Source organism: Pempheris klunzingeri, chromosome 20 (genome assembly GCF_042242105.1).
Source record: "Pempheris klunzingeri isolate RE-2024b chromosome 20, fPemKlu1.hap1, whole genome shotgun sequence".
In the NCBI taxonomy this organism is placed as follows: Eukaryota; Metazoa; Chordata; class Actinopteri; order Acropomatiformes; family Pempheridae; genus Pempheris; species Pempheris klunzingeri.
The window spans coordinates 17,325,983-17,341,688 of NC_092031.1; the positions used below are offsets into that span (position 1 = coordinate 17,325,983).

The 15,706-nt window shown below is 42.8% G+C and overlaps 1 protein-coding gene across 1 annotated transcript in view; it reads left to right on the forward strand.

Annotated features, from left to right (window-relative positions):
* Positions 1-15,706, forward strand: part of cacna1g (calcium channel, voltage-dependent, T type, alpha 1G subunit) — a 214,238-nt gene that overhangs the window by 101,003 nt on the left and 97,529 nt on the right. Inside the window, exon 4 of the mRNA XM_070852489.1 lies at positions 7,120-7,217. Coding sequence (XP_070708590.1) covers positions 7,120-7,217 — 98 coding nt within the window. The remainder of the gene's footprint in view (positions 1-7,119; positions 7,218-15,706) is intronic.

Sequence of the window (15,706 nt, forward strand, 5' to 3'; positions counted from 1 at the left end):
TTTGGGCAAATCCTACCGATTCGTTCTTGAAAGACAAGCGTACCAACATTTGCAGGCCTCCTTTCTGTGAAAAAAGAAATAATAATCTCTTTAAAGCACCCTCTTCATGTTACAGGATTTGTGAGTACTGAGGCTCAGAGTTGAAGCCTCCGATTTCTAAGAGTGGCCTGTGCAGCTTCAAGAGGAAAACCGATGACAATAAAGTGCTTTCAGATTTCACTGACTGGTCAAAGACTGAGCCACAATTACAGTTGTGGTCGATTCTGTATAAACTACGAATGTGATAACGTAAGAATCATGAAAATATTCATGGCCGTGTGTAGTTTGTCACCTTATTGTGTGTTTTACCCAGTATCCAAGAGAATTTACATAAAGTTACAGCATGGCCATCAAGACCACTTGATTCTGATTGGCTGGAGTATGTAAATTGCTTTCAGGTAGCATTCTCATTTAACTACTGTGGAAGCCGGAAGGGTACTTTCAGTAGTTCCAGTGTTGTTAATGTATGGGAGAAGTATCCCTATAACACTAAGGCTGACATTGACAGTTCGTATTTGCGGCTGCAGTATCAGCAGGATACCAAGCGCTGCGTTTTTCAAAAATTAGCACTCGTGTTGTTTTTTGATAACAGGAGGAAAGTCCCTCAGGCGTTAGCACATCCACAAGGAAATTACTTTGTTGATTTTAATTTTGCTGGATCTGGGTATATGGTATGTTTGATGTGGAGTATTTTGTATGCAGGAAAGACACTGACTGTCACATTTTGCAAGCATTTTAGTAGATATGGTTTGTTCCACTTCCAAAATAATGAGTATCCTGGAGGGAATGATTGTAAGTACATGAATCCATCACTGTTATGTATTATTAAATATGTGCTGCTTTTACTGAGGTCTTTTGTTGTTATTAGTTTTAAGCAAACTGTAACTAACTGCCCATCAGGCCTGTAACAGAAAGCGGAATAGGGTGCAACAATGGGTTCTAACAGTTGCCTGCCCTCTGTACAGTAAGAGTGCAGCTCTGAAGCTAAGACCTCTGACTTTTTCTTCCTGAGGGCAAGATGGAGGAGAGTTCCCTCCCAGTATCTGATTGTTGCAAGAGAGCGAAAGATATTCAGTAATCAGCCATGACTGTGAAGAACAAGTTGGTTAACATTTGGGTTAGATAAGCAGCAGAGTGGGTTGATGGCAGAAAGTGTTGCTGATGAAAGGCTTTCAATCTGATTCAGCATGAAAACACTCCATCTGTCTGTTCTCTGTGGTTTCTCCTCTCTCCACTTCTCCCTAATGATACTACATTCACTTACTTTGATATCATCACACTCTCGTCATTAGCTATTGTCTGTGCAGTGACCTGAAATTGCACCTGTTGTTTAAATGTGCACTTGAACAAGGTAAATATATGGAGAGACCACACTGAAAGCCACCTTCTAGCCACGCAAACACACGTGCACACACACATACACACACACACACACACACTCAAAGAGCTGTCCATCACTCACAATTCATTTGCTGAGGAACATCTAGTGTGACAGCTTGCCTGTCACTGATGTGGAGGCGAATAGAATGCAAACAATATGTGACTAAAGGAATATCAGAGGAGAGGACAGATGACTGGTAGGTTCATCATAAGTGATAAATGACGAGACAGAATATGATGGAGGAATGCGCAGCTACAGGGGTAAAGTGGTGTAATCCAATAATCTAGTCATAATCTACTGTAATAATGATGGTGGGGTTAAACCGGTGAAAAGGTCTACGACACCTGGAGGTAGAGATGAACTCAGCTCTGACACGGGGGGTTTGAATATGACTCAGTGTTTCACGGATGAATGAATTTACTCCAAGGGAGTTTGTGTTTTTGTATGCAAATGTTTAATGTGGTCTAATAGCCCCAAAACCTTTTCAAAATGAGACGTAGTTCTATATAGAAGGATTCATCAGATATCATTTTTCTTATTATTGTTGTCACATTTAATTAAGTGTGAGGACAAGGGGACAGCATAATGTTTTACAACGATGTTCAACACGAATCTACATAGAAACTGTATATAAATAGCTGATTATGTTTTGTCAAATTCAAAAAACTTTATAAGTCCGCAGATGTTTTTTTTAATTTAGATGTAAATCAGTAGCTTTATTGTGATTACATATAAAGCAAACAGCTTCTTGTACTTAAAAAAGGCATGTTCATGATAAAAGTACATTTTGGAGGCTTTTGAGTTGAGTTTTTTTGACAAAACTATGCTAGTAGTTTCTCCCCGTTCCCGGAATTTATGCTAACTAGGCTACTGTGGACAAAGTGGTTATTAAAGTGTTGACAAGGCAGAAGAGACAACAGCTGTTTTCTTTTTGTCTAAATGTGGTGTTATTTAGTGGAAATGTGACATGTTAAAATGGCTTAAAGCAAATAAATGGTTTGCTATGCGTTTAGAACACATTCATGAGAAAAGTGCAGCCCCCCCTAAACACATCTTGCACCTTTGTTTGTACTTCAACCCTTTGATTCTCAGCAACAAGATAAGCAATACAAATAGCCATATATATATTTAGCCGTTACATAAAAGGAGTGGGCGTAGCAGTGGACGTGCATCACGGCTGTCTCACCCGTATTTTGCCACCATGACACCGAAAACATTGCAGAATACCCACGGCCATTTGTCAGCTGGCTGTGCAGTGAGAGTGCCTTCAGCTCACCTCATCAGCTATTCACCAAATGCATTTCCAACTTTATTTATCGTCCAATTTTTTCACTGTTATAACCCTCCCCAAATCTCTCCAGCCTCAAATTGAGCATGAAAACTTAGGAGACTCCATCAAAATTTGTCAATTCCGTTCATCTGTGCTCAGTCTATCCACCATGATTTGCATAACAAATACTGGGATGAAAACCCAGGCAGGGGAATGATGAATCAGTATACACTCGTGCGGTTCCTTTTCTATCTGTCTCCTCATTGATTTCACTCTGACATAGCCTTTTGGTCAATCAATCAGCAATCCATTCCTTTTCAGTCATCTGTCAGATACCGGACTTGTGGCCACTTAACATTATAACAGTGCAGTAGCTGCAGCAAGACGGATAGATGGACGGACTGAGATGGACAGAAGATGGACACACAGGCAGAAAGGCAGACAGATAAAGGTTAGGTGAGGACAGGATGGGTTAAACACTGGAGTCTGTTCTACATTCCTGAGCTGCCTTTCGTACTTTTCCTATTACAGGTCTTTCTGGGTGGCATTATGTCTAGTGTGTGTGTGTGTGTGTGTGTGTGTGTGTGTGTGTGTGTGTGTGTGTGTGTGTGCGCAGTGTGTTCCAAGCTACCGTTGTCTTTGTTTTGGTGGAGATGTAGCTGGAAAGCTGTATGTATACCATCCCTCATGTGCCTGGCTGCTCTGGCTCAAACACACACACACACACACACACACACACACACACACATTCACCCTTTGAGATAAGAGAGGGCAGGCTGAGAAGTAAGCTGTCTGCACACCCCGAGGAGAGAGAGAGAGAGTGTGTGTGTGTGTGTGTGTGTGCGCTTTATGTGTGTTGTTTTTCTGCCCTATGTCTTTATTGCATGACTTACATGAATCTCATTACTTTCCTCTGAGTTTGTCCTTGCAAGGATCTCTCCATATCAGAGACAGAGTGTGTATGACAAGATGTAAAACTGTTTTTCGCCCTCGACTCCGTCCCCTTGTGTAGACCTACTCCGTGTGTTTTAGTTTGGGAATTCTCCTCACGCAAACCCCCTCCAAGGTTGGGCCTCCCCCGTCCTCTCCCGCTTCTCATTCCTCCCTCGCCCTCCTCCCGCTGCCCTTCCCCGTATCAGCATCATCAACACTGGCACGGACTCTGACGAAAACAGCGCACGACTTCCTGTCGTTTCCAGCGTTTGTTTGATACACTCCATTTCTCCTCGGCTGTTTCTTCATTCCAGATGAGGGGAGATGGGTCAGTTTTCACTGAGCACAGCAAACTTCATCTGGCTCTCATCAGGGGCAGCAAGTGTTTTTGCATGGACTATTTTTCAACAGACATCATTCATCATCCGCTTTTAAGTTTGTTTGTGTAACTCTGTTTGACGAAAAATTACCCTAATATTTGTATTATATTGCTCTGGGGATTTATGGCGTGTCAATGATGCTGAAACATGAGTTTTCCCAATGGTATCCTGATAACGTTGCCATAAAATTCCCCATAGGGACATTATTATTCAGCACTGGAATCATGATGAATTTATTGTTTTATTCTCTATACTACCACTTTGCTTTCACGTCATTATTTCACTTCAAGGTTTACATGTGAAGGCGCCACAGCGCATGAGTGAACTCTTAACTGCTTACTGTCTCAGAAGAGCTCTCAAGTGTGCTGTTTTAGGCCTACCAGCTCCTCCAGAGTCAGGCTAAGGTCAAAGGGTGATCAAGAGTTTGATGTGATGGCAGCTCGGCTTTGGCCACTGCTCGCTGCTTTTAAATCATGTCTCAAGACACATTTTTACAGACTTGCCTTTTTTCCTTTTAAGCGTATTTTAATAGTTTTCACTAGTTCTTCCTTTTGGATGGTTTAAATGTTATTTTATATGGTTTTAAATTGTGTGCTCGTGTTCTTCTGTTCTGATATTACTACAACTGTGTGGGTTTTCTCCGGACATGCAGGTTTGTGTCCGCCCTGTGATTGACTAGCGACCAGTCCAGGGTGTACCTCTCGCCCAAAGTCAGATGGGAGTGCCTCCAGCCCCCCCCCCCAGCAACCCTGAAGGATAAGCGGTATAGACAATGGATGGAATAATAATCGGCCTGGCAGTATGTTTATATAAGCGGTTTTCTCTTTGGAAGCTTTTCTTATAGTGACTGATGGTTATGTCCCGTCGGTATCATAGAGGTGGTTAGTACTAGTGATTATCAGGTGCAGTTAACTCATAGTTTGACATTTTGGGAAACACTCTTCTTCTCCTTCTTGCAGAGAGATAACTAGGCGACTGCTACGGTTACCTTAGCTTATCTTAAAGAGCTTTTGTGCCTATTAATCTTGCTCTTGCACACGATGAATCTTAATCCTACCTCCAAATACCTGATTGATCTTCAGTGTACAGTGACATTTAGCAGAGAAAAGTAACAAATCCTCACCACTGAGAGGCTGGAAGCAGAGACTACTTGGATTTTTTTCAGCGTCAAGTTTACATGAAACCATGAATCGATTATCAGAATAGCTGCTGATTAATTTTCTGCTGAATACCTTATCAATTGATCTGGTCCTATATTAAAAATGATGAAACATCTATTTCCTCTATTGTATCACATAACATCTACATCACTGAACTGTAACTTAAGGGGGCTCTAACTTAAGGGGCACTCCACTGACTCCAATACTTCCCATAATGCAACTCAATAGTATCCTTTTCGTTGCACAATCCATATCTCTAAGCACAAACTGACATTACTTGAGGTAATTTTCCCATAATTGATAAAGCTCCTCCAAAGCCATAGAGGACATTCTTCAGCTGGCTTCACAGTTGAATAATCCTCTCTATGACTTGTAAAATAATAACAACTGCTCCTTTGGACTGCCCCTTTAATGTTAATTATTAATTTCATGTGCTATTTATCTTAATATCCCTGGGAGGACGAATAGTTTTTGATTGGACATTTATTTTTATGTCATTTTATGTCATTATGTCATTTCTATTTCTTTTTTTCTGTGCAAGTTAACCTCCTAATAGTGTCGGTTGATTCCTTTTGACCTGAATGTCCGTGGCGGCCATTACAGAACATTCCACAGCGGCTGATGTGGGGTACCTGCTCCCAGACACGACCAGATACCCACATCTCTCCGCTGGTGATGGGAGGGCATCTCTGTGCTGTTTTTAAGTGTTTACCCATTTACCTTCTCTCTGTAGCCCACAGGCCATCTGTCAGCTATCGGTGTGTGTGTGTGTATATACAGTATGTCTAAGAGTGTGAGTGTGTGAGAGAGAGAGAGAGAGTGTGAATTCTTGATTTACTGCTGCTTTGGTGTAACAAACCAGAATGGCTCGTACCGGGACACCTTAAAGGACTGAAAGAGAACACACACATTCATACATTCATTAAGGGAATTTCTTACACTTAAGGTGACCAACAGGCTCGTGCACACACACACACACACACACACACACACGCACACTCACCACAAACACACACACACTAGATGTCCAACATGTGTTGCAAATTTGTCAGAGAGACAGACTTGGAGTCGGTGTAAGGAGGGAATTCCTTCATCTGCACGCCCCTTCAAGCTGCACATGTGCTCAGCATCTGCTCCACACACACACACGCACACACACACACACACACACACACACACATAAGGAGAGGGGGTGAGTGCGAGAAGAGACGACGATAAACACTGATCAAGAAACAAGAAAAACGTTTTTCCAAGCATCCCGCAGTCGCTCTCTCCTCTAAGCGCTGTCCTCCTAACCTCCCATCGCAGCCTGAGAGAGCCTCCAAAGAGGCTGTTAAGAGCGCGTGCCGTCTCAAGGTTACGAGGCAGACAGACCTGATGCTGCTCTTTTATGTACTGCGGGTGCCACATCCTCAATGACAAGTGATTCACCCGCTCTCGACGTCTCAGAGGGGATGCACATATGCCGCTTGCTCATTTGAAGGCTGACTGTGCGAGGGTGCATGTGAATGTATGCACGTGTTTGTCAGGCACACAAACATTGCGTGCGTGCTGCGCTCCATACACAAGCACAAACACATGCACTGCAGTGTGTGTGTGTGTGTGTGTGTGTGTGGTGCTTTTCTAACTTTCCGGCCTGTTAGTTGCAGTCCAGGGAGCGCTGGAATGAAAGCATATTGTTTGCCAGAACACATGTAGTTGCAGTCTCCTCTAAAGGCAAGAATGTAAATATGACTGGGGACACTGGAGGATTAATTACCACTTGCCCAGTGAGAGGGGGAGAGAATGTAATGTAAGCAATATATAATTGGCTGGATGATATTGCCCTTACATTTTCTGTGTTTTTATTGCCAGATGATTCAGCAGAAAGGGGGTAGCTGTGGTAGCAATGAAAACATTTGGTTTTGCTGTTGCTGTACTCACACATATTTTGTTCTACCTCTGCGTGTGTTGCAGGATGTTGGAGTACTCCCTCAACCTGCAGAACGTCAGCTTTTCAGCAGTGAGGACGGTTCGCGTGCTGAGACCTCTGAGAGCCATCAACCGAGTGCCAAGTGAGTTCAGACCCACAGGCCTCTCACACTTAAGCTCTCTGACCACACTCCGGATCCCAGAACGCTCTGTCCTCTAATATCACAACTGTCGGCTTCCTCTGGAGAGGAATATACTTATTTGACCTTAAACTAAAGGCAGACATCTAAAGATGCAGACTTTTAGGTTGATGATTGCTTTAGACAAAACTTTTTCGTTCTTTTGAATAGTGTGTCAGAGGACGGGAGTAGCCAGAGCTAATGTGTGTTACACAGGGCTTCTCGATTTGGAATGAAATGCATTTTAATCCAGAGCAGACCACTTATTACATAATGTAAGGATATATTTCCTGTTTGTGTGTGATGGAACTCAACCACATAGTTATTAGTGGTTGTACATGAACAGCATGTGACATCTGTTGCAGACTGGTAGACTACACAGAGCTGCCTCCTGTCAGTTTCTGTATGTGCATCCACTCTGGCCCAATCACAAGATGCAGTGTCATCACCATGACAATGACTTGTCACTTTCAGTTAGTGATATTTGATTGTAACAGCTAATGCTGTCTGCAAGATGTCATTCTCAAAATCTGCTGTAAAAGAAAAGCTGCACAGAGCATTGAGGGGTAGACTAAGAGATACACATTCATTCCCCACAGTCCAGCATTAAACCTGATCTGAGATGGATAGTTAAATATTTTGGAAAATACATTTACATAATCTCTTATGCTGGAGTTATTTGAGGAGCTTGATACTACTCTCATGTCTTCATGCTAAATATGAAGTTAGAGCCATCTGGTTCTGGTTTCCAGTCTTTATGCTAAGCTAAGCGACTGCTGCTTGTCATTTCATATTTGCATTGCGCCACGAGAGTGGTATCAATCATGTCATGTAACTGTAAGATATATCAAACTAAACCTTTAAGATTCATGCAAATGGACCTTCAGTGAATAAAGTCTCATGACAGACAGACAGACAAATCTGGTTATCAGATGCTCAGGTCGGGATATAAAGTCTCTGTCTGTGGACTTTGATCCCAGATTGAGAAGACGTTGACCTCACTTTCTTAGCCAGCAGATCTTGTGCTACTGGCAGACCAAAACAATCACAGATGGCAGTAAAAAGCAACGTGTTTCTTTTTCTACACTTTTTCTGCGCTTTGGTCAGAGACGTCACACTGACTTCTGTGATAGTTTGGATTGAGACATTCTGAATTCTCTTTGCTGTTTTTGGATTGAAAAGACTGATATCTAATAACTTATGACAATGACAAGCTACTTTTAGAATTCCATGCATTGCATTATAACAATGAGTTACTGATAATGCGTTATGCTAGTTGTTACACAACTTTTGTGTTACCTTCACCAATGGCGCCCAGCACTGAAGCTTCTGACCAGCTGCTGCAACACTACATTTCCATTGTAATCAATGAGACTGGCTACAGCAGACACAAGAGCAGTGGTGTGTATACGCACCACAGACATCCAGTCTACAACCTAGAAACAGGCCAGCCTTGTATTAAAACTTGGGGTGTGCACATGGGCCTTTTTGCCCACAAATAAGTCTAATAATATCTTATCTTTTACATAAAACTACAATGATATGCAGTCTTGGCTACGCATTACTTGACACAATAAATGTAATGAAATGACCCAAATCCTATTAAGTAATGCGTTATATTACTTTGTCAGGCTTTATTATTGCTTTTTTACTTTTGTAACTCTTTACTTTTGCAGCGCTTCACCTCCAACAAATAATCTTGTTTCTCATCATTAATCAGGCTCTGTAGCAAAAGATGTTAACTGTATACTTTGACCTTATCTTAATTTATTGGACTCCTGCTCTGCCGTCATGGTGCTTGCTGTAATTGGTGATCATGCAGGTGGGCTGAATTCCTACACAGCAGTGGAATGTAGGTCAGGGGCAAGCCGATCCACACTTAGTATGCTGCCTTGACTGTGTCTCTGTGTTTTGGCTTTCCCCAGCCAGCCAGCTTCAGACTCAAGCAGATTTATATGCAATTTTCCAACTCACCACCTTTTATTAAAGGACTGTAGTTCACAGCTACACTCACACACACAGACTATCACACTCGTATATTGCAATGCGAACGCACAAAACCCTGAGTCACTTGCTCCGTTTTTCACCCCTCCATCCTCTCTCCGACACATGCACATATTATCGTAACCTCCCAAAAAAGTTCCTTATTCTCCTCCCCCTTTCTTCCATCGGTCTCCATTAGAGTTTAATCAGCACTGATTGAATTTCCAGCGCTGGCATTAATGTTTAAATAAATCATAAGCATTTTTAAATCCACCCAGAGGTCCACTCTTTGGATTCATTCTTACATTGATTCCACCCCCTGCAATGCCTTCATTTAAATACAGACCCTAATTATGTCATTAGCTCCTCAGTTGCTCAGTGGAGATTGAAGACAAACTAAGCAATGATCTCCAGGGTGTGTGTGTGTGTGTGTGTGTGTGTGTGTGTGTGTGTGTTTGTTTGTGTGTTTACGTGCAGGTGTTTACCCTGTGTAGGTGCTTAAATGGGACATGAACCCCCTTCTCCCATCCCTCTACTGATGACACTCCCAAACCACTTCTGTAATCTCACCCTCTTGTCAATCAAAGCAGTTGTAGGGGTCACACACACACACACACACACACACATTCATGCACGCAGACTTGCTCATTAGGCATCCAACCATTCCTCATCCTAATCACAGGACTAATAGCGGCATTAATGTGTGGGTGATTTAGTCTGGTTCTGGCCCTGCAGGGAAAATGTCATTGGGTAGGGTGGTGGTGGTGGTGGTGGTGGTGAAGGGGGGTTCCCCAAGCATTTGGTGTGGCTGCTATCTGTCATGCCCTCCCCTCCCTTCATCAGTACACCAGTCTAATCAACTCCTGCAGAGATGCTCGCAGCGCTCACTCTGGGTGAAGATGTTTATTGTGGAGCACAGGCTATTTTGAGGCACACTTCACTGAATTTGAATACATGGGTGCTCCAGTTTTTTGATGCTGTGAATTAATTTCCCACATGTTAAACTGGATTCATGGCACCGACTAAAGTGTTTTTTCCTGTTCTATTATTTAGAAGTTGTTGGATTGGTAAGAGTCGGCAACACAACACAAAAAGGGAAAAGCTACCGTTTTCCCTTTCAAAATTTGCCAAATACAAGGGATTGACCTACCCAGTGTTGTTCAGTGACATTACAAATACAGTACAGAATATGGATGACGTACAATAGATGGTGCGAGCTGTATTAGTGCAGCAGCATTGAGTCACACTTTACATCTAGAGTTGCCCAACAGCACACACAAAAAAATAGTTTTATCTTAGATCCATCCTCGTAAAAGAGGTTCAGATTTCTTCAGTTCTATTTGGTGGTGCTAAATGAGTGGTCAGGGAAGTGGTCATGGGGATTCATCCTATTAGAACCATGAATGTTTCTACCAACTTTTACAGCAATCCAGCTTTAATCTTTTCAAATATTACTGTCTAAACTCTAAACCAATGCACAGACAGACCAAACTGATTTATATATAACGCAAATGCAAATGGTCCAAAGAGGTTGGTATTCAAGGCTCAACATCCCACAGGTTGACAGATAGCCACTTGGCACATTAACAGCAATTACTGTAATGCAACGAGCATTCAATCTATAGCCACCGTGTAAATGAAAGTATATTTTATAGCGCAGAGCACTAAAAACACACAAATAAAGCAGGCTGTCATCAGCGCGGATAGACAAACTGCCCAGAATGGATTGTAAGGTTACTGTGGTGAATAGGGAGCTGTCGATCTTAAACATCATCAATCCTATAAGAAGAAACAAAATGTGTAATATTCTCAGTTTTGGCAAGGACATGAGAAATTTATTGTTGCTGTGTGTACTGGAGATGAAGCAGTATTTCAGTATTAAGTGTAAGTGTAGTCCAGTAACTCATACATCCTGACACAGTCCATATGAGATGCGTATTAGTACCAGGTGGAAACAGCGCCAAGGCTGATATATAGCTAAAGATGCAGACCAGACAGTGCTGCACACCTCAGCTGATATACTGTACCTTGATTAAATAGCAGTGTGCATTTACGGGTCAGTAGGGTGCGCTCAATCCATCAGTATAGGTGATATAAACTTTCTAGAATCTCCAGCCTCTTTGCTGACTTTCTTGTTGATGTCTGTCCGCTTGTCCACTGCTGCCTAAAATGTAAGACACCTGATCCTGGATCAGCAGCAGTATAAAGCGAGTACTCCTCTTCACTGTCTACAGTCCTTCATTGCTCTTTTCTTACTTTCTCTCTGTTACCTTTTACCTTAAGTCTGTATTGGAGCAGAGGGCTGGAGCTCATCTTAAAACACACACACACACACACACACACACAGCCTCAGACGCACATTGTTCCTGGGCTGGTGTCCACGTCCTGAGCTCTGGCATTGATTGATGTGCTAACATGGCAGTCCTGCCAGTGGAAGTGACAGATACATTTCGCAGGCTTCATCAACCAGCTGCCAATAAAACCAAAAATCCCAGGCTGTGTCCTCATCAGATCACCACCCACCATCTGCCACCTGATTGGTTATTACCCTCACATCCAGTACCAGCCTGCAGGAACCTTGTACCGGGCCTGTCATTGGCTACATCAAGGCAGACGTGACAACTTGTGACATGCCTCTGTGTGGGTCTTAATATTCAAAGGGAGCGGCTGGCCACTGGTGTGTCCAGAATACAGTATGTTTTCCTGATGACAGAGGAGGATCCCCCTCTCTGGAGAGAAATAGTCCCTTATTGGACACACTGCTCATGGCATGAATACAGAAATGGTGCAATGGCGATGCTTCATTATGAGTTTGCATGGGCCTGAGTCTATGAGTCATGGAAAGAGCAAAAATGAGCAAAAATTTCTGAATCTAGATTTGCTACATTATTGAGGAACCCAGCTATTTAAATAACTGCATACTTTAACAGTTAGAATATTGTGTCAGCAAATGCTACTTTTGTGACCTTGATTCAGCTGCTACAATATGCAAACAGAAGTGAAGAGCTGCTTTAATGGGTTTTAGTTTCAGACCTCAAGGCACTGAAACCTAGAATACTGACTTTAGAATGCTGAAATATAATTTTTCTCTTCTGTCAGTAGAAATAGAGGTGCCATAGTTAAAAAACACAGAGAAGGAAAATAATATTTTTTTATCCTCAGGCTGAAGTGACGCATTTATTTGACTATCCAGCAGACATTGCTGAATGTTTTTTCAAGTCAAACATTATGTGTGGAATAGAAAATGACCTCAGGATGACGGTTACTCACTTGCTAAAGTGCCTGATTTGGTGGCCATACCAGTGAGCTTCAATTTGAATCTGCAATTCATTATTTGCCTGCAGGATAGGATTACACCCTGAGTGTAAACAGTGTGTTAATGCCAAAACCATCCATCCATCCATTGTCTGTACTGCTTATCCTTAAGGGTTGCAGGGGGGCTGGAGCCAATCCCAGTGGACTTTGGGCCAGAGGCAGGGTACACTCTGGACTGGTCGCTAGTCAATCACTGGGCCAACACGTAGAGAGAGACAACCACTCACGCTCAATTTGGAGTCACCAATTAATCTAACCTTGCTGGAGAATCTACCCGGAGAAAACCTGTGCAAGCGCGGGGAGAGCATGCAAACTCCACACAGAAAGATTCAAAGCTCAAATCCACAAACCAGACAGCCGGCGGATTCGAACCTGGAACATTCTTGCGTGAAATACTACTCATCTTGTAAAAGGCAACGCGTAATCTATTTTCTACCACTGTAGGAGTTTTGTCCTATGGCAATAATGCCTGATAATATAATTAGGGTTATCTTGGCTTGGAGACTATAAAATTGTAAAAAAAAAAAAGACTACGTTACAAGATTTGCAGACATGGAGGCTGACAGACTCAGGATTTTACAGGCGGGAAGGGCCAAATGAAAAGATATTAACAGTTGCATCAAGGGAATTGTTGGCTGCAGGATTTTTAAAGCTGGACCCATACTATGAATTTAAAGTCTGAATATCTTGACCTCTGTTGCTTCAATTTGTCTTTCATCTTAAGGACCCAAAGCCTTAACCAAGACCCAAAGTTATATTGTTGCTTTATTATAGACATTGCTGGCTGTTAGCTGTTAGCTCAAACAAAACATATCTGAAACCAACTTGTGTCCCAAGCATTTACCCAACAAAGCAACCCGAAACCCAATACGGCATCAGGATGTGTCCGCTGTTGGACAAAAGTCTAGAAGGATAATATGCTGCATTTAGGTGGAGGGCAATGGTGGCATGACACCTCAGGCCTGCAAATGAACAACAGGCATAGCAGGATAAACGAGCTGATGAGTGTTGATTAAACTTTCGATGCTGTGAGTAAACCACGTTTGAGCGAGGCAGTATTGATAGATAAGCCAGAAGCACCTGTCAATTGGTGATTATCGCAGGACACAAATCCATACGAGTACACATGAACACACAGGCACGTCTCCGTCTTAATGAGACTGAGCCTAGAATAGCTTTTGCACACGTCCTTATTGATTAGCCTCAACATGTGCTCTTTACCCAAAGCCTTATCAAACTGGCACACCACAAGCAGCACTCGCATTCCCTCACATTCTTATATGTGCACAGTCCTGCAGTGCATGCACATGTGCTTGCTTTGCAGGCATTATTTTCACCCATGCATCAGTAATACGGAGTATTAAAGCAGCTCCTAGTTCCTACATGTCTTGTACTTCCGCCCAGATAAGCCCTAACGGCAACAACAACACAACAACATCTTCGACCTCCCAGCTCCCTCTGTGCTCATGCCCCCCCTCCTCCTATAGCACATTGTTTGCCGAGCCTCATTACTGTAATTAAAGATCTGCCAAGAACGTCCTAGCTTCTATTCTTCGCAAGGCCTATAAGTCACCCCTTGACTTCTGCCGTTGTATTGTGATGCAAGGATGAGAGGGAAAGCCCAGAGGAGTCAGGGGACGGGTTTGATCCAGGGGCTCCTTGTTTGTTGGTGGAGCTGAAGACACAGAAGACTGATAAGGTTAGAGAGAGTTCAGAGGAGGAAGTCATTTGCCAGAAGCAAAGAGTGTCACAGATAATCCTTGCTGTTCGCTGTCTATCCGTTTGTTGATAAAAAACGAAAGATCTTGTTAGTTGACTCTCAATACAGCAAGAGCACCCCCAGCAGCTGTTGGCATTCCAGTGATATTTCGTTGCTTAAAAAGACAAGAGACGTCTGCTTTACTTGGATTTTTCTATCCAAATTTATTTTCAGCTGCTGTTTCTGAAAGCTTCAGATTCTGTCCTTTGATCACTTGGAGCCGTGCTGTGTTACAGGATTCCCAGATAGCCTGAAGATAGATAGGAAGCCATCTCCCCCTTTGAGTTGCACACATATATTAAGTCCAGGGGCCTAATTTATCAAAGCATGCATAAAACAAGTTCTAGATACTTCTGCACAACTGTGCAAACAAGTACAATGTCGTGACTACATCACAGTAAGGTTAAGACACTATATATACTGTATATATGGTGATAACATTGATGGAATCAAATACAAATTCTGGTTTGAAACAGTTCACTATTAATGATTATAATATAATGTCATTAAAAGATCCTGCAGGTCTCTGGTATTGAGCGACAGGTGCTCAGTGCTGTACTACTAGGACAACAGAAACAAACAAAAAATGAGGCACTGATGGCATTCTTGTGGAAGAAATTATTTTCTTGTTTTCAAAATAAAAATGGAAATGCACATCATCAGTTATACTCACATGGTTGAAAGTGAAGTTTGGGATTGTTTTTCTGTTTATTTAGGAGTGGCTTTGCCCTGGATAACACCGTTAGCTGTGCATATGCATTGTTGGTAAATGACGCCTCAGGAGCTAATTAGATCAGATTGTACCTCCTGTCATTTCATGACAACTGACTCGGACAAATAAAACAGCAAGTAAACAGAGTTCACATGGGTTCTCTGTCCTCTTTTTCTCTCCATCAGTTTTCATCTTTCTGCATGTGCTCTCTCTTCGGGTCACATGACTCGCTTATGCAGAGGCACATCTCCATTCCGGGACGTCTCGTCATCTCCGTGTGGAGCCGCTGACGTGGAGCTAGTTACCATCCACTCGGAGCAAATAAGAAGAGACGCAGGTGTACACTGGCCCTCGACTCCGAAAGCCCATTAAATCAGAGTACACAGATTACAAAGCTGGCTAGGCCGGAGTTGGACCTGGACAGGAGAGCAGAGAAAGCAGACCTAATCTGCCTGCTAACAGATGGCTCCCCGATCACACACAGCCACCCACCTGCCAGCCGTGTTGGAATGGAGTAGCCGCCCACAGCGAGGTTGGAGAGGGCACACAGGCGGAGGAGGAGATGATTGTTATTGAATATGAAATGTCGATCACTTGGAATGAGCACACCATTCAGGTCGAGAGAGGCTCTGAGGATTGATTCTCTTATCTGGGAGATAAACAGAGGTTCTGCTTATGATATTC